Source organism: Epargyreus clarus, unplaced genomic scaffold, assembly GCF_041222505.1.
Source record: "Epargyreus clarus isolate Ecla_fem2 unplaced genomic scaffold, WU_Ecla_fem_2.2 ptg000018l, whole genome shotgun sequence".
Classification (NCBI taxonomy): domain Eukaryota; kingdom Metazoa; phylum Arthropoda; class Insecta; order Lepidoptera; family Hesperiidae; genus Epargyreus; species Epargyreus clarus.
In genome coordinates, this window is record NW_027332226.1 from 16,228,026 (window position 1) to 16,248,199 (window position 20,174).

Here is a 20,174-nt window from a genome sequence, read left to right on the forward strand (position 1 = left end):
CTCTGCATGTAGCAGGGGGAGGTACGAGCGATCATAATGTAGCTCGGTTGTTAAAATCAAAGAGTTATAGTAACCTATGTAAAAATTGCCTTATAAGTGGAAATTAACAAGTAAGTATTTTATAGTAACAATATGCAGGGAATATGCATGTAATTTAGATTATTCTTGTTATTTTTTTTCCTCGGTACTTTATGGTCCTGAAATTACATGTAAGCAATTGTTTTTCATTTATTTTGTATTACATTGATGAAAAATTTAATCAAAAATTGTAATTTCTGCGAGCGAAATTCAAATTTGTAAAAGGCATTGCCATTGGTCGAATCAAAAATGACGTCGCCCATGTTAAGATGTGTATCGGAGTCGATATTCTCAGACCTACTGAATATGCATATAAAATTTGGTGAAACTCGGTAAAGCCGTTCTGGAGGAGTACGGTAACTAACGTGACATGAGAATTTTATATATAAGATTTTAATAAATTTTGTGTTTGAAATGATAGTGTTTGATGTAGAAGTCGATAAGTACCTATCTAACGAAGTAGGCGATCAATGCAATATTTTAAAATTATTTACCTAAAATTATTGTTTGTTACAGTAAATGCAAATGTTAATGCGATTTTGGAGATACTTTATCTGTTTTCCATAATCTTGCACCACTTTTTTCGTATATTTGCATTTTTTGAAACAGAAAAAAACACTATGTAGGTAATGTGTATATAGTAGTGTTTTTTCATAATACATCTAGGAAATATCTAAAGAGTGGTTATTTAGAGTGTGTCGCCAAGGGTAGCATACTATATACTCAAGGGAATCTAAAAGGTACTCGCTGAAGGTCATACAGGTATATGCGCCGACATCGACACACTCCGACGACGAGGTAGAGGTTATGTATGAAGATATCTCAAAAGCCATACATACCTCAAAATCGTACTTCACGGTTGTGATGGGGGACTTCAATGCAAAACTAGGTGTCCAATATGGCGATGAGTTGAAGGTGGGGCCTTTTGGATTTGGTCATCGGAACCATCGAGGCCCCTTACTGGCTAATTTCTTGGAAAAGGAAGGATTTTATATGGTGAACTCCTGTTTCAAAAAGAAGCCTGAAGAGGAAGTGGACCTGGATGAGTCCCGATGGTACTACCAAAAACAAGATTGACTTCATACTGGCAGACAAACGGACAAGCTGGAACGGTCCTGCCTTATGAAAACGATACTTCGTCCAACACCTTGCCAGATCCAGGGCTCTGAAGACTTTCGACTCGAGCTCGATAATCGTCTCGATCGATGCCTAGAATATTGCATAGATGTTGATGATATCAACACCAAGTTGGTAGAAACTGCCCGTGAGGTGGGGTCGAAGTACTACCAGACCGCCTCCAAAAGAACAACTTAAAGACTCTCAGCCCATACACTCGGACTTATGGTAGAGCGGCGGGCACTGTGTGTGCAGTCTCCGCCTTCACTGTCTAAGTATAGGCGGCTCAAAGCACAGATCTTTAATAGATTGCGACACGACTTGCGCCTCTTTAATGCTATTCCCATTAAAGAGTGGAATAAAGGCTCCAAAGTCTTCGCAAGGGATCTGCGGGTTGGGTAAAGCTTGCTGACGCAGCTGAGGACAGATGCCGGCACCACAGTTGCCACGAGGCCTGAAGTACTGCGGACAGTTATATACCACTTCGCGTGCGCCTCTATGACCTGGCTTTGACAAGCGAGCCACGCTAACCCGGCACTATACCGAAGATATCCCGGAGGTCTGCCTTTACGAGGTAAGAATGGCCCTCAAACAGCTCAGAAACAACCGAGCGCCTGGCGAAGATGGAATAGCAACGGAACTGCTAAAAGCAGGTGGCAAACCGATTTTAATAGCACTCCAACAGCTATTGGATTCCTGTCATTAGCCAGGGTATAGCACCGGAAGCGTGGAGCAAAGGTGTGGTGGTACTGTTCTTCAAAAAAGGCGATAGGTCTTTGTTGAAGAACTACAGACACATTGCCTTTTAAGCCATGTCTACAAAGTGTTCTCGAGGGTCATCTACAATCGAATAGCTCGCAGGCTCGACGACTTCCAGCCTCCCGAACAAGCCGGCTTTCGAAAAGGCTTTAGCACCATGGACCACATATACACACTGCGGCAGGTCGTACAGAAGTCCGAGGAGTACAACCTGCCGTTGTGCGTGGCTTATGTGAACTATGAGAAAGCCTTCGATTCTATCGAGACATGGGCGGTATTGGAGTCACTCCAGAGGTTCCAGATGGACTATCGGTACATCGAAGTGTTGAAGTGTATATATAAGGCAGTCTTAATAACGATCCGATTATACGACGACAGAAGTACGAAACTTCTGTCGTCGTGTAATCCAAGTGCAGCGAGATGTGAGACAGGGTGACGTTTTGTCCCCAAAACTGATTACCACTGCACTGGAGTTCGTGTTCAAACTGATGGAGTGAAAAGGATTTGGCATCAACATCGATGGCCCATAATTATATCACTCACCTTCGATTCGCAGACGATATCGTCATCATGGCGGAGTCGCTGGAGGACCTCAATACCATGCTCAAAGACCTCTGTGGCACCTCTCAACGGGTAAGTCTTAAGATGAACATGGACAAGACGAAGATCATGTCTAACGTCTATGTCACACCCATGCTGGTCGTTATAGATGGCGTCACACTCGAAGTTGTTGACGAATACGTTTACCTGGGTCAGATAATCCAGATGGGTAAGTCCAACTTCGAGAAGGCAGCGTTCGGGAAACGGTCGGGCAGCGTTCGGGAAATTGCGTGACATCTTTTCATCCAAGATACCTCAGAGCCTGAAGTTGATGATGTTCGAGCAGTGTGTGTTGCCAGTGATGACGTACGGTGCCGAGACGTGGTCTTTCACTGTGGGCCTTATACGAAGACTCAAAGTCGCTCAGCGAGCTATGGAGAAAACTAGGCTCAGTATTTCCCTACGTGACAGAATTCGTAACGAGGAAATCCGTAGGCGTACGAAAGTTACCGATATAGCTCTCAAAATAAGCAAGCTGAAGTGGCAATAGGCTGGCCACATAGTTCGTAGGACAGACAACCGATGGGGTAGAAAGGTCCTCGAATGGAGACCACGTCTCGACAAAAGGAGGACAAAAGGAGGCCCCCCGACCTGGTGGACTGACGACCTGAAGCGGACGGCGGGTAACCGCTGGATTCAGACGGCCCAAGACCGGTCTAGTAAAGGCTGATCGATGGATGGTTATTTAGTCTTTCCCATGATGTAAATAGCGATGAAACCTGAAAACCTTATAACTTTATATGTGCATATCATAGAAAAGAACTTGTTTTTTCTGTTCCATGGTGCATATAGTTACATCATCATCAATATCAATACAGATCACACTACGTGACGTCATTCAAAGAGCGCGAAAAATGGCGGCGTTCAAACGTGTAAAATTTTATCAATACTTAAAAATTTAAAAAAAAATGATATTTCAGATCCTAATAAAATTGTTTATATTTTTTACTATGCTAAAACGAAGTGATAAGTGATTTAAAATAATAAAATAAAAATGTGCATATTCCCTATTAGTATTTAGTTTTATTGTTTCGAATATTGTATTGTATAGAAGATTGTATATAACTTTATTTTTCTCTTCTATGTATATAACCTTATTATTATTCAATAAAAATCTAGATATATTCTGTGCAAGTGATACATAGTCCTTTTTCCTTATTTAGTTGTGTAGTCTGTGGCAACTAACGAAATGTCAATGACGTCACGTCAGCGACAATCGCGTTCTCATTATTTTTATTTCGCAATATCCAGAATATCTTCATAGTTTTGGCGTTTTAAGTTTTAAAATAATCAATTTTAAGTATTCCAACTGCAACTGGAATGGATAACCAGTACTATTACAAGTTGATGGCGAGCTATTTGTCCAAACGAAACTGCGACGAGTCGTTCATGAGATACTTCTTTGGAAAGAATTCTACAAAAAAGACTCCCGAAGAACTGGAGCGGGCGGATGAACGCAAGAGAAGATTGCAGCGCGAGAGGTCGAGACGTTATCGTGCGTTAAAAAACGCTCGACGCCAAAACGAAGGTGGCGGCAGAGACAGCGCCGAGAGCGACACGGCGCGCAACAAGAGCCGCGGGGTCTCCGTGGACGAGGAGGCGAGCGACGCGGACGAGCCGCCGACACTGTGCGACCTCACCTACGACGACAAGTGGCGGGAGCCCGCCTCGTCCGACTGCGCGTCCGACGACAACTCTGCGCACTCCGCCGCCGAGCTGAAGGAGGCGGCGCTCTCCGGCAACGTCGCGCTCAACCTCAAGGAGTTCCTAAGCTCGCCCAACGCGGAGCTGGACTACCCCACTGTGCACAGCCTCATGTTCCACTGGCTGCAGACGTAGCACCGCCCCGTCGGCTTGCCGTTACTCGTTGCACAAAACGTATCATTGGCTCATATCATTTCATTTTCAGAATACAGGTAACACATCTATCCGACTTAAATATAGATACAAAGTGGTTATACTATTATAGTCTTCAAATTGCAGAATGTAGCATTACATATCAAAATATAGTGTTGCCGCTTTTTACATATGATACAAAGTTACACAACATTTTAAGAGAACCGTCCTTCCATAATTTAGAAAGAATTTGTGTACTTTAGACAATTGTAATGAGAATAGAATAGCGCCATTTAAAATATCTTGATAGAAGCTTCATAAACAGTGATGCAGATTTATTCTGTTAATTACATATGGATTAACTTGTGTTCTTTACTATCCCTACTGTTATGTTAGCAATGTTTGTGTTAACTAAGAAATTTAAATAATTGCATTTAGTTATTATTGTTTACATAAGACATGTGAAATATGTAGTAAGACTTATGTTTATTTCCAAATTAGATTCATTATTATCTATAGATGAATGTTGAGTAACAATATAATTTTATACAGTTTGTTACATGAAAAGTTTGAAAGCATAATGAAGTAGAGTTGAGTAGAGATTGGCTTTAAGAGAGAGCTGTCGGCTGCACGTTGTCACATAGTGTTGAGCAGCACTGTGAGTCATGCCTGGCATTAGGTATAGAATATTCCACTAGACAATAAGTTGATGTTAAGTTGCCATATCCTAATATTTAGATACTCAACTATTATACATATTATATATGCATATAGAGAAGTATAGAGTATATATACCTATAGTTTGTGATACGATGAATTTACATTTTGTGTGAAATCTACAATGTTAGTTGTACTAAGTACTTAGAGTAAGTTGGGAGAGGGTGCATGGGAGCGGCACCGGTTGGCCTTACGATGGCTGCTCCATGGGCCTGGCCTGCGTGTGTGATCACATTATGATAAGTTATATTGTACCAGACATTCCTAGATTAAAACCATATTGGTTTCAAGTTTTACATGATAGTCGCAAAGTTTGGTTGTAATAGATAGGTAGACCGTAGACGGGAGAAACACACTTGTAGTACATTAACTTTAAACATTGTTACTTATGTAATGGTTGCATTAATTATAAATGGATTTTAAAGTAGATATTATCATGTTAATCTGCATTTAACTGGAAATACTCAAAAAAAATTGGTTACTGCTCTCTGCTTTAATCTGATAAGCATTTATGTATTTTCTTATATAGAACTAAATTAAGTTATTAACATTAGGTAGTATATATACTACTTGAGTGTAAACATGTTATTTTTTATGTGTCTAGGTTGTATGTGAGATGGTTTTCCATAATTAAATTAATAGTAGGTATATATGAATACTCCTGTTCTGTTATTTGAATTTATCTGGGTGAATTACTTAAAACCAATACCAATATAATTGTTCATTAGAGTATTTAATTATAAATATGTAATTGATTACATTGATTAAAAGCTCTGTAATTTGTAATCACAGAAACAGGAATTCATAAGAAATGGGTTGAGTACAATTTATTACAAAATTTTATTTGGTTTTATAATTGCAATTCATCAGTTCAGGATTTCCTCTTAAGAGGTGTATTCGTAAATATAGCCCTTCGAATTAGAACTATAGATCATTGAAATTTTTTTTAATAAATGTGCACTAAAACAATATAATGCAGAATACAATTGGTTAAAAAAATCTGCCAAGTACTGAGTAATAGATGAATACATGACCCATCTTTATTATTAATATCTATATATGCCATAAGAGTTTGCCTAATTTTTATTTTAGTTATGTAATTAATGATAATAGCCTATGTATTTCTACTTCTGCTACATACAGTTATCTACAAACTTGGTGCTTTATATTGTCAGGATTATAAATTATAACAATCATAAAGTAATTTATAAACATACCAGATAATTTCAATCACTTAATTAAAATAACTAGAAAAACAAAATATAAACAAAGGCAGTGAATCTGAAACAATTACAAAATTAATACGTGAAAATAAATACTCATAAAATTTTACGTCTCAAAAGGAAAAAGTTACAATCAATGTCTAACAATGATTTTCGATCAAATTCAATTTCTTAAAACAAGACTGAAACTGTATGATCTGGTATGTGATAACAATGATTAGAAATGTTTCGTGCGCCATCAGAAGGCTCAGAAGCATAGCTACATCGGTGGTAAGATTACGATTCTGTAAAGAAATGTCGGCATGCGCAAGAACAGAAATACGTAAGTAATAAGCTGATGTGCGATGACAAAAATAGTATTTCGAAATGGAAAAATGCGCGTTCTTACTTTTAACATTCGGCCTATAATCCAGCCTGAAGTGTAGTGGAGTGGCCATCTTCGATGAACAGTAGTTGTTATTTCGCATAGATATTAGGTACTGTAAGGTAGTGCCATATTAAAGAGCTTCCTATTTTTAAACCGATCTTTTATTGTTTCATAACCGATTTTGTCCTTTTTTCATCATCATCATCATCAGCAACCCATTACTCTCCCACTGCTGGGCACGGGTCTCCTAGTAACTCTTAATGAGAAGGATTAGGCCATAGTCCACCGCGCTGGCCAAGTGCGTATTGGTAGATTTCACATACCTTTGAGTTTTTTTTATAAATCTGTCAGGTATGCAGGTTTTCTCACGATGTTTTCTTTCACCGATTAGCAAGTGATAATTAATTTCTAATAAGAGGTGCGTGTCGTGGATTTAAACCTCGGAGTTCGGACCCTTAACCACTAGGCTATCACTGCCTTGTCTTTTTTTCCCCCGACTGTAAAGGATAGTGCAGGTAGTGCTTTAGACCATAAACCTGTATAATATGTAGGTACGTTTCATTCTGAGGCAGGGCTTGCAGCCCTAAGGCCGTTTGCCCACCGTCATCGAATCGATACTGATAACGACATTATTTCCGGCCGATTTTAATATGACGTGATGGCTACAATTTGTCCACCGCGACCGATATCGCCGATTTAGTTTGTCCCAGCCGGCCCGTCAATATCTCGATGCCGATATACTCGAAATATCTGCGGCCTGGATGACGGACGTGCGGTGGACAAACTGATATAGAAATGTATGTACCGCTACTTCGGCGCCGCAATCTCGGTATCGGTTCGGTGACGGTGGCGGTGGACAAACGGCCTTACGGCTTGAGGACTTTTAACATTATTAATTATTGATGGATTCCTCTAAATTGTAGGAGCACCTAGCTATACCTACTTATTTGCAGTTTGTATTATTTTATTTTTATACTTTTCTTCTAACTGGAATGTTGTTCTAACTGGAGAAATATAATCATATAAGTAAAATACTTAAAGTACCTATAGTAAATACTGAAACTGAATTTTTTCATTGACTTTTAAATCAGATTGCTTTTAATTTTTCGACTTTATTTATAAGCAGATGAGCATGCAGAGAATCTATCTGAATTTATGTGGCTACTGCTGCCCATGTACATCTATAATCAACCCCAGATAAGATTCTTATATGAGATCAGCCACAAATGCGCAGATATCCCTGAGGAATAATTCAGAAAAGTATGACTCCCTTATCACATTTTTTAAACAGCACTGTTTAACACTGCTGTTATTAGGCAGAAGTAGGCACGAGGTGTGGCGTTGATGCCGCCAGAGTCGACTATAGAGGTACGAGGGACGGGAGTAGATGAGAGATTTTAGAGGGTTCTATCACCTTCATCCATACCAACATTCTAATATCTTTTCTTGCGTTCGAAAAAAATACGCACGCAATTGAATTGTCAGTATGATAGTATTTTAGGAAAAGGAAAATTTCCCGCCAGGCAGGATCATGTCCGGGGAGCGGCCGTGCTACAGCAGCTTCAGTTCGGAACTTGTCAATTCAAGATGTTGAAAAATCTTCGTTATCATGATTCAGAATAAGTGTAGCGCAATCTCTTGATGAGTATAAGGAAATATCAACCACAGTATCCTTTCGACCGAACTGTAAAGAAGCACACTAAGACGAAGCCTGTCAGGCCACAAAAAAGGTGACTACGTCACTTTTCCTCAGGTATAATATGCACCTTATTTTTAAGTGTTCATGTTCAGGCATGCATATTAAAAGTAGCGGGTACACTGAAAATACCCAAGTATGTTGCCTACAATTATTGAGGTAGGTAAATGTGGCATTAAAAAACAATTTATAAAACAAGCACTAAAATAATTTATTAATACTTTCTGCTTAATTGTCATAAGTTTTACATGAAACAGGATCTTACATTGTTATAGATTCACATATACTTAATCTAAGTAGTTTTTTATATAAAAAAAAAACAAAATACTCCACGACTGCTATTATTTTGAACATGCATAGCACCCACCCACTCGCTATACTTTCGCGTTCAATATATGGAATTCAATGCCAACTGCCGACTTCTAAATAATTATGTTAATCAGATGCTTTTGCATAATAAATATATCTATCTTGGCTTTAAATAATATACCGCTTACGACAACTAATTGAATCTTTGGCGATGATTGCACTCTATTATGGTTTAGATCAGATTACCGAATGATGAAATTTTATATAAATAAGAATTTTAAGTCAGCGCAGATACGCTACGTAAGGTAACAATAAGAAAATTTAAACAGCATTTAAACTACTGAAAATAGCGGTAAATAGGACTTCTAAATAAAAATAGCAAATACTGAAAGCAATTAAAGGTACCTAATATATATTATAGTAAAATAGGTATTGGATTCCTTAATTAAGGGGCAACAAGTTTTTATATGAAACTCAAATTGAAGCAAAATTTCGAAAGTAAGCTTAAATTTAGATAAAAATATATGGCGTACATTGTTACTAGTATTTGAAGAATATTTGTGTGACGCTTTCATAATTATATTAGAGTGAATAAAGATACATACATACCTACTGTGTAGATATTACATAAAGTATTGTTGGTGACAAATCGGTACTCTATATCTAAACCTCAATTCTTATTACCTACAAAAATTCACAGCCATCACTACACTTTATGCATGTGTAATTAATACACCATGAAATAGATTATGGCCTCTCTTCTACTTATCATTTATGAAATATGTGAATTATCTACTTTGTATTGAATAAGTACTAATAAACTTATACTATAATTTAAATATCCATTGAAAAGGCATCGTGGCGGGTCTCTACTAACTCTCTCCTCAAGGAATAACTGTCTCTAATTAATGTTTATAATCAGTTTAGCTAATTAGAATTGCGTCCGAGTCGCGGCCGACATTAGCGGACGACGCACTCGGTCGAGTGGAAACGCCACGGCAAGCAGTAGAGCGAAATTGTGCATTTTTTCAAACTGTTAAAAGTTAATAAGGCAAAGTAATGAAGGCGGCGCGTGCGGTTCTACGCGGGTGAGCAGCTCGCCTGCGCGCAGTCGGAGCGCGCTGCGTCCGGCGCGAGGCCGCGTGGGCGCCGCCGCGGCCACTCGCCGCCTGCGCACCGTCCCAGCTGTCGATCATGAAATCTTGTACCATGTATAAAATCACCTATGTGACCCGGAAGAAAAAGGTAACTAAATGCCTTCAAATGCTCATCAGTGTTACGCTTGTGAAACTGTCTTAAGGTGGTGGTTCCATTTCATCGTTTGTCATGAAGCTATTACGAAGTGTTGTTTCCATTGAGTGTGTTCTTTATTGATTCTGCCAAGGGGAATTTCAAGCTGCCCGATAAACCGATGCACCGACCTTCGTAGTCATCCGCATTCAAGGAGTATATCATGGCACCACCCAAGTTATTTTCCTTTATATATTCAGCTTTGTTCATGACACTTTGGGGATTATCGAACGAGGCCCATTCATGGTCTCTATGCAGATATGGTACCCTTGCATCGACATCAAAGTGTACATTGACATCAATTTTATGGGTCTTCATAAAGTGGCAAACGTCTGGATAGTTTACGAATCCTAATTGTCCAAGATTCCCATATCCTAGAGCTGGACTTCCCACATTTCCATTATTAGCATTGAATAATTTGAAGGAATGTCCATATGTTGGTATCCCCACCACTATTTTACTTCTATCTAGCCCCTTGTCTATATACATGTGCACTGTATAATTTATGTTAAGTGTAGCCATATATAACTGTTCTGTGGCTCTGGCATACAAGGGGGAGTTCAGACCTGTGAATGGAGTAAAGTCAGTAAAGTAGTGAAAATCATAAGTCATGATATTGGCATAGTCCACATACATGTTTATTTGGTCTACATCATAAGCACTGTCAACAATGATCTTAGGAGCAGCGACGGCAACGGTGAGCAGATAGTTCCTTTTTTCTCTATTATACTCCATTCTGATTTCTCTGAGCAACTGCGAGAAATGTTGCCTCTCCCGCTTTTTGAGAATGGATCTATAATTATGGATCGCGGGAAATTCCCAGTCCAGATCTATACCATCCAGAGAGTAATTTCTTAATATAAATTTAACTGATTTAATAAAAACTTTTCGTGAAGCATGGTCTGCAACCATGTTGGGAAAACCGCTTTCATTACTAGCTCCTCCAATGGAGAGCAAGATCTTCAATTTAGGATTTAATTTTTTTAAGGACACGACTTCTGCCAAACTTTTATACTGTTCATCGTCAAGATGTATCTTCTTATCCTTAATTTGCGCAAAAGCAACATTAATATGAGTGCAGAGATGTGGGTGAATGTGTGCGGGCAGCAGCTGGCCTCCGTCTTGTTGGTTTGGGGTGTTGTAGTAGCAGACCACCCTGTGCGCGGGCGCGCTCGCTGCGGCCACCTCCCGCAGCTGAGCGTTGTGTTCCAGAATTCCAGACGCCAATATAGTTAAGCAACACAGGACTATAAGTAAACATAAACTAAATATCCCCGCAATCCAACTAAGCGATTCTTTATGTTTGTTGTATTCTAATAAGTTCTCGTTCTTTTTCGAGGCTTCAAGCCGTGCAAGCCTGGTAAACTTTTCTTTGCTATATAATTTCAACTTCATTATTTCAATCCACTTAATTAATACACTAACTTAAAATAACAGTACCTTACAGTTACACAGTTATCTGAACTGTAAATAACATCCTTATTTACAATGTCTTATTCAGTCACACACTAACGTGTCATATGGTTTATAAATTCAAATTAATCTGTTTGATGACGTAAATGTAATAGATTACAATCATAATGCACCGTAGGTATTAAATTCAACAAACACAATGTTAAATGTCAGTTATAAATGTTATAATCAGTGATCAAATGAACAATCAACAAATTGAACAAATCTTCAAATCAACAAACAAAACATTTTTACGTTAACGTTCCGTTTCAAGTTAAATTACAAGGTACCACCGTTTTATTGGTGATTTATGCAATAATATGTCAAGAAATCTTGTTTTTATTACTGATGAGCAAAATATTAGGAAATTTGTATTCCTTCTTGATTCACCTATAAATTAAACTGATCGTATTATTTCTTACGCTATTATATTATATAAAAATAACTTTTAGTTCATAGATATTTTGACAGATTGCGTACATTGAAACATAATTCACTAAACGTTTGTAAAGTTAGATATTTATTAAGACCTTGATCAGATTTCACCTTCCTTTTATTCAGCTATTAATAGTAGTAGTAGGTTGATAAGGTATAGCAAATGTTGTTGTTACTTATATATTTATAATAAAAAGGTGACTATATTTGTGTTTTCATATTAATTTATATATAATATGTAAAAATAATGAAAATATTTTATCATATTTATTGTAATAGCTAAAATATATAAACATGTATTAATACTGCAATAATGGTTTCTAAATTAAATGCCTCTAAAGATTACAGTTTTGGGCCCAATAGGTTACTAACGTTACTAATAATCTTTGGTTAGGCCTCCAAGTTTTAATCTATTAAAATTTTGACATTGACAGTCACTGACAAGTATGACAATGATGTATTGAGTGACATGACATTTGTCAGAAAGGACGATTTACGGAACCTAAAGATGTGAATAGAAATTTAGGTAATAGATATCGTTTAATATTCTTAACAAAATTCCAACATGTGATCGCAAAACTAAATTGAACTGGCCCGCTGTTCAATGTTATCGTTCCACAAATTCCAGTCGATAGATATGGATGGTACGTCCATGAATCACTACGAAAAACAGCTGTACAGTGTGTTCAAAACCTTCGACATAGCTAACGAGGAAGCCCTAGACAGGTCTGCAGTACTAGAGCTCTGTGACGCGTTACAGCTGGACGACCGCGGCGCGGCGCTCGTGGACTCGCTGTTCGAGCGGAGCACCGACCGCGTCACCTTCACGCAGTTCCGCAACGGGCTGCTGTCCGTGCTCGGCGGCGAGCCACCCGCGCCCGCCGCCGCCGCCGCGACCGCCGCGCCACCACACAGCGACGACGACTCCTCAGGTCGGGAGGTCGCACCCAAGTTCGTCTTCGGTTCCAAGAAGTACGGAAGACGCTCGCGACCCCAACATCCGACTTCCGACGAGTCTCCTAGGCATCGCGTTGCGTCCGACTCTCGTCTGGACGGCGAACGAGCGAGGCAACGCATGAGGTGTAAACGCAGCGCCTCTGCGATGGAAAATCGCGACGGAAATTATTTTACGGACGACGAAGATCCGGCCGAGCTCGACCACGAACGGCGCGTCGACCGCGAACGAGCTCTGACTCTGTGTCGAAATCTCCGCATGCACGGAATAGACCGTCGTATCGTCGAGCGCATCTTCGACGAATCTTCCGTGGATGAGATCACAGTGGGCGAATTTTTCGATCGACTGAACTCGTCGTTGACTTCTTCCATCGCTGCTTCGCTGGACGGCGCCGCCTCGTCCGAGGGGGGCCTGGATGACGTAGTAGATGTGGTTCCGAGCGACGTCGTAGTCGAGGCCTGGGAGCGAGCCGGGGTTCAACGGCCGCGCCGATTGTTGCTCGAGTTGGGTTTCTCGGCCGCTGCCCTCCGCCCGCCCGACCTCGAACGCGCCCTCGACGACGAGCTCCAGGCGCTCGCCACTTCCCCGGACGAGCAGCCCGATGCGCGCGCCCTTCTGCTGCTCGCCGCGCACACCGTCGCTCGACTCCGATCTGATCAATCGCGGCGGCGACTCGACGTCGCTGTGGCCGAACGCGACAAACTTCGCGCCGATCTCGCCGAGGCCAATCGTCGAGCGCGCCTACTGGCGCACGACGTCGACGAAAACCACGCCCGCATAGAGGCCGAGTTGAAGGCGAGTCTGCGCCAACTCGAAGCTCGACACGCGGACGCGTCGCGCGCGGCGGCCGCCGAAAACGCCGCGGAACGCGAGCGCGCGGCCGCGGCGCGGGCGGCGCTCGAGGAGGAGGTGGCGCGACGCGCGGACGTCGAGGCCAGACTCCGCGCGGACGCGGCGGCGGTGCGCGCCCGCAACGAGGAACTCCAGGTGAGCATCGTCCCCATCGCCTCGGCGACATCGAACTCGACGATACTCATAGAGCACCGCAACACTCGCAGGCTCGCGCGTGCGCCTCCGAGGAGCGCGCGCTGGCGGCGGAGCGCGAGGCGGCGCGGCTGGCGGCGGAGGCGCGCGCGGCGGGCGAGCGCGGCGCGCGGCCGGCGGCGGCGGAGCGGCGCGCGGCGGCCGAGCTGGCGGCGCGCGTGGAGGAGCTGCGGCTGGAGAACCAGGCGCTGCGCGACCGCAGCGACGAGCTGTGCGCGGCGCTGGAGGTGGGCGCGCGCGGCGCGGCGGCGGGCGCGGCGGCGGCGGCGGCCTCGTGGCGGGACGAGGCCGCCGCGCTCGACACCCGCGCGCCCGATTCTCTGCTCTCCCACGAACGCACCGAGGTTTCTATGATATTTTCATAATTTGTATGCGAAAGTGAAGTATGAGAAGCAGTAGATGTAGTTCGCCCTAGAGTAGTAATTGTACATGAATACATTTGTTAAGTATACACTTAAATGACAGGTTCATTTCGTTTCCACTTCCAGGAATGTGACTCGTCCCTCCTCAGCATTGATCAGAAGGTGTTCAGCCATAATGAAGTTGTGAAGAGGCTTCAAGCTATCTTTGAGAATGTTCAAAGGATATCAACACCTAGTGAAAAAACCTGTGAATCCTGCAGTACTCTAGAGAGTACCATCGCGATGATTCAAGAAAAAGTCCGGGAGATAAGTGAAAGTGTGGTGTTCGTGGATCACTCTACTTTACGAACAGAGATCGGCATAGAAATCGGTATACAGACTGATTCCCATGAATTGAAAGAAATTGAAACGCTCAGCAAGGAAATTGCCAGTGTCCGGCAAAAACATGACGAGGAGAAGGAGAACCTCTCAAGCATAATAAAGTAAGGATTATTTTAAAATTTATATAATTATTAGGAGCTCTTACATTTAAATAAGTTATAATGTGATATACATATTATAGAGGTGCATTAATTTCATGTAGTGTATAATCAGTTGAGTGGCTTTCAACATTTAAAACTTAAGGCATAATAAAAATATTAAGAGAGCTTTGTTGGGTTTCGGGAGCAAAAGAGAGCTGCTTCTTCCTTTTTCTTGTCTACCATCCCCTGGAGATCAAAAATTGGTTTATACAAATACATTCCAATTCTGCTGGTTGGTATTGCCAAGGAACGTGCCAAGGACACGTGTCTTTTTTTTTATTTACGAGGGCAAACTTTCAAAAGGCACCAGGCGCCATGACAGCGACGCTGGGTTTTGTGGGGTTTGTACCGCACTGTAAAACCCCGGTGGCCTTGGCGTTTCGTGGAGAACTCCTGGATCTTCTCATCGTAATGTCTAATAACAAGCTTAATGCTACTGTGTTTTGATTCGAAGGGTGTGGTTAGGAAGACTAGTTTTCTAAAAGAATTCGACTGACCAACGAGAGTCGGTCGAAACCGTTAACAATAGATTCTATGGCAATTTTTTAATAATATTGGAATATAATTTTAGGGAATTGGAGTCGAGCTTGGAGCAAATGAAACTCGAATACGACAAGTGCGAGGAGTACTGGACGTGCAAGCTGGAAGAGGAGCGCGAGGCGCACGGCGAGGAGCAGCGCGCCGGCGACGAGCGCCTCGCCGACCTCGTCGCCAAGATCGCCGACTACGAGCGGCAGTTCGCGCCCGCCGTCGCGCTGCCGCCCATCGACGAGCGGCTCAGCCTCGAGGCGCAGGTCAACGACCTCGAGGAGGAGTTCGCCGCCTACCGCCGCGAGCGCGACGCCGAGCTGGCGGCCGCGCGCGAGCAGCTGGCGCGCCTGCAGGCCGCCGCGGCGGAGGGCGCGGGCGGCGGCGGCGCGGGGGCGGGCGGGGGCGGCGGCGGGGGCGAGGCGTGCCGCTGCGGCGCGCTGGCGGCGCGCTGGCGGCAGGCGCTGGGCGCGCGCGAGGCGGCGGCGCTGCGCGCGCGCGCGGGGCGGGCGGAGCGCGCGGCGCAGCGGCTGCACGCGAGGCTGGCGGCCGCCGACCTGCTGGTCAAGGACCTGTACGTGGAGAACTGCCGGCTGGCGCAGCTGCCGCGCCTGCCCTGACGCCGCGGGGGCCCCGCGTCGCTCCGCGGCGATACTCGTTTTTCCGCCGCTCCGCTCGCCGGGTCGTCGGGGGACCCGGTCGCGTCCGGTTATTCGAGTGAGTTCGGGCGAAGAAATTGGGGTCCAGATCTGCTATTAAATGTTTATTATGTATGTTAATTATGTAGAGCAAGGCTTTTTGGCGAAAAACGATTAAACAATATTTTTCCTACGTAATTGGAGTGAACATTAATCCGAGTCAGGTGTGACCTAAATCTACTTTGACTATGCCATAGGTACTTTTTGTATTGTTTTTCTATATTATCTTAACTTTTGTATAGATAGAAACTTCAAAAAAGTTCCTTATGCAATATGATAAAATTGACTCCAGAATTCACTAAATTTTACTTTAAATTTGTAAAGGCTTCAATTAAGTATTTAATATGTAATTATTTGTAACTTTAATGCAAAAAATGTGTAAAACCCAGTTATTTGAATAACATAATGGTAACTAAAATGTTTAATTTGATTGCTCAGTTAACGTAATAATTATACAACAGTGCGAAATTAAATAACATGTTAATCCTAACTAGTAATTATCATCGGACTAACAACAAATTGAAAAATAACTTTTGGACATGTTTATTTTAAGATCATAGCATACGATGTTTTCATATACAACTACCAGTGACTACTTGGATGGTAACGCTACTCAGATATTGTCATTGTCATTACAAGAATTGCTACATTAGAAGTGGCCAGTATATTTTGCTATTGGAAACACTGAAAAGTAGCCGCAGACATGTTCTAATTAGTTTACTTCACTCTAACTTTCGTCTAATTACATTTTTGATGTGATCTTATATCGTGTTAAACATTCATACATTTTTTTTTATACAAGTACCAAAAAAAAATAACGGTTGCCGAGGGGAGCCAATGTCCTGAATATTAAAAAGACGATTAAGTTTTTTAACTATAATAATTTCACTCTTTCTTAAGAAAAGGGATATGAAAAAGTTATAACTAAAAATGAATCTCTTTAATTCTTACTCTTTGGTTAGCTAAGTAAAAAAATATATTTATAGCACTAGATAATTTGAAGTTACACTTAGTGAAGAGTGTATAGAAATTTAAATTTTATTTGTAAATTGTGGATGTAGTATATGTAATAATGACCATATCGACCGATCGTCACGTTACAAAATGCTGCTAGTAATTTTCATTTTATCGAATGGCTACGAGTATTCATTCCATTTTGAAAGTAGCGAACTAGTTAAATGTTTTTTAATGCGACGATTGGTGTTGAACTGTTTGTAGTTACACTACATAATGGCCGCCGTAGACCGGAACAGCAACAGAGTTGTTCCGTGCTGCTCACGGCAGCAAGAAGCCCCGCGAGAGCGACGCCCTCAAACTATTCACGAAGTAGTTATAAATTCAAGTTAGTTATATTTATCGTCCAATGCTGTATGTTGTAGAACGATGCAGCGTGGACTGGATTGGATCCGCGAATCGACGTTGAAGTGCCTTCTATTCTAATGATAAATCGAATTTTATATTATAGTTATGATCTGTTTTCGACACCAATAGTGTGTAAGATTTAATTAGTTTAAGGGCGCGTTCGATCCAAACGTACCGTAAACCGCCGATTCCCGGCTGCTAATAGTAACGAAAGTTTATCACCCAGCTGCATGACCTATGATATGTTAGCGGTCGACGTGTACGTTTGGTGTGAACGCGCAGTGAGGAGCTGTCGATGAATTCAACTTTTTCTGTAAGAAAATATCACTTCATCGGTGTTACCTACCATACGTTATAGCACCGTCAAATGTTACTTGTGTGTCTGTGTGCGTCGTACCGTAACACGTACAGGTAATAACAGAAGTTATAATTCGTTATTTAACTGTTTTGATTTAAAATACCTATGTATCCAATAACAATACATGGTAAATTATGATTTGATAGAAAAAACGTTTAATAAAGAAAAGATCAGTACCTTAAAGTATAACATAGTTATTGACTAATTATTATTGACTGTGTTCTGGCCGTGAAAAATAAATGGCAATTATGGCATAATTACTATTGTTGATTTATAAATTACATTAGGTTCCCTAATTATATACCTATATATCACTAATATACATATTGTTAATTTTTTTTCTGTCCAATAGTCAATTGTTAGAATTGAATTAGCTTTTTGTAAAATGCTGCCTCGCTCTTAGTCGTTTTGTACAAGTTCTAAGATTTATTTTCGATTGAAAATTGTATTCACACGAACATTTCGAGATGGGTTGCTTTAAAGCAAACGATATATTGCTTTAAACATATAGCTCAGCTTCACACATCCTCTTGTTTTTTGTTGTCATTGTTTTATTATAGTATAGACTATACTCTGATGTATGATTCATTGATTTCCGTAGAGCCTAAATGCTGTGTATAATATTTGCAAATTGATCAATGTAGTTAACCTGTTAACTCGATCACTACGATTTTGCATGTAACTTCTTTATGAACTTCTAAGTACACATTTTACAATTGTTTCAATTGTTATAAAAGACATATATAATTGTTTTGTATTTTTTTATTCTGGAAACTTGACGTGTTGAAATTCTCATGTGTTTGTGACTCATTCGATTTTGACGTGGCCTACGAGACTATATAATGAATGTTTAGAGAAAATAATTGCACGATAGATAGGAGCATATTATACCCTTAGTATGCATTTTCAATTGAGCATTCCATCTATCGAATCGACGGCTCGATAGCGCAACCTACATTAGATTACAATGACAGATTTTAATTCCTAAACGGTCCACTAGAGGCGCTGCATAGGTGGACTCAAAATAGAGGATCGATTCCGTCTAAAAGGTGAAATGTATCATACTAAGGGTAACGACGGGTTGCTTTAGTAACGACTCTTGTACTTGCATACCATGAAGCATTGTTTTTAAAGCGGCACCCCACCATATTTTGATGTTGAGCGCACTTACTCGCTTTGTTCATAAATGAATCGATTGTTTTTCTGTTCCTGTAATCTGTTTTACTAAAGAGGTAATTCTGTGTTACTAGACAGTACTAGACAGAAGTGAGCCGAGCGAGGGAGTGCCGGAGACAACGAGACCAAGTTACTGTACGCGTGAATCTGTTTAGATTGATATTGTGTGCTTTGGGTAAGAAGTAGGAAATAGCAATAGCAATGTTATCGAAATTATGGTAGTAGCAATAATGACGAAACTATGTATATTGCTATTTTTGTAGCTAGAACTCAATTATATTTTTATTGGTAATGTTTTTTTTGTATCGAAATGTTTCCGATTCCTAAGTTCTAGTTAGTAAGTTGACACAATATAATATTTTTATAATATATTGTTTCATATTCGAGATTTATAGTGTGTACCTACTTGCATTTAAATGCACGTTAAACGTTTTTCTTTGTCTTGGAAGAAAATCTGTACGGTGTTGCTACACCGTCTATCATATTGCTATATCCACTGAATTCTTGCTTCCTATAATTAATACGACTGCCAATTCAGAGACTGAATATTTACATACACATTTTACTTTCGCGTTTAAAAATCATAATATAGATGATTTTATTACCGTTTGTATGCACTCACGGATGTACGAGTATATTATACGAGGAGGTACATTGTGTTGTATGTTGTGCGTGTTAAGAAATAATTACAAAAAATGTACACATTTCGCAATGTCTCTCTAGGATAACAAAAAAACACGTTTGTTGCCAGCATTTAAGGGACCACAGGGAGCGTTAAACATACGAGTACGTGATACCCAAACGAAAAACCGTCGAAGTTTCGCTTCTTCATACGTGGCAATGGTAAACAACTGCCTATCACGCAGTACCAAGCGCTAAATAAATAAAATTATCTACTTACTACTATTAATTGCACAATGTACGTACTGTTTTTCCAATATGTTTGTTTACGTAAAACGTGATAAAGATGGATGTGATCTATCGGTTAACTCCACTGCTTCATTGGGAATCATGGCTCGCTGTACAGATATTCTTTCAAAATGGACCAAATTATTCCACATATATGGTTATATACTAATATCCTTATTCCACTTCAGTAAAATTACTGATTCCTTTGTTGGTTGGTTTTTATATCGTAGGTAGGTAGTGCTGGGCAGTAGCGGGGAGCCGGGGGCTCCGCTCTCTGCGCTCACGACTCTTGTGATCCTACATAATCTGTATATACATTATTTGATTAATAAAATGTTGATCCAAGTTTAATGTGTTTCAATTCCCTTACACTCGCTTATGTT

General features: G+C 41.0%; 4 protein-coding genes across 4 annotated transcripts; 3 read left to right on the forward strand and 1 right to left on the reverse strand.

Annotated features, from left to right (window-relative positions):
- Positions 1–942: 942 nt before the first annotated feature.
- Positions 943–1,392, forward strand: LOC140749671 (uncharacterized). The gene is made up of 2 exons (XM_073082788.1): positions 943–1,124; positions 1,170–1,392. Exons 1-2 carry the CDS (start codon positions 943–945, stop codon positions 1,390–1,392), a joined length of 405 nt encoding a protein of 134 aa, XP_072938889.1.
- A 2,329-nt stretch (positions 1,393–3,721) lies between these two features.
- LOC140749524 (uncharacterized) lies at positions 3,722–6,849 on the forward strand. Its single transcript, XM_073082604.1, has 2 exons — positions 3,722–4,859; positions 4,891–6,849. Exon 1 carries the CDS (start codon positions 3,874–3,876, stop codon positions 4,390–4,392), a length of 519 nt encoding a protein of 172 aa, XP_072938705.1. The 5' UTR covers positions 3,722–3,873; the 3' UTR covers positions 4,393–4,859; positions 4,891–6,849.
- Positions 6,850–8,578: 1,729 nt separating this feature from the next.
- Cht11 (chitinase-3-like protein) lies at positions 8,579–11,708 on the reverse strand. Its single transcript, XM_073083008.1, has one exon. The coding sequence runs from the start codon at positions 11,384–11,386 to the stop codon at positions 10,037–10,039; it is 1,350 nt and encodes a 449-aa protein (XP_072939109.1). The 5' UTR covers positions 11,387–11,708; the 3' UTR covers positions 8,579–10,036.
- Positions 11,709–12,315: 607 nt separating this feature from the next.
- On the forward strand, positions 12,316–15,908 carry LOC140749673 (ninein homolog). Its single transcript, XM_073082789.1, has 4 exons — positions 12,316–13,820; positions 13,892–14,221; positions 14,366–14,721; positions 15,332–15,908. Exons 1-4 carry the CDS (start codon positions 12,483–12,485, stop codon positions 15,906–15,908), a joined length of 2,601 nt encoding a protein of 866 aa, XP_072938890.1. The 5' UTR covers positions 12,316–12,482.
- The last annotated feature ends 4,266 nt before the right edge of the window (positions 15,909–20,174 follow it).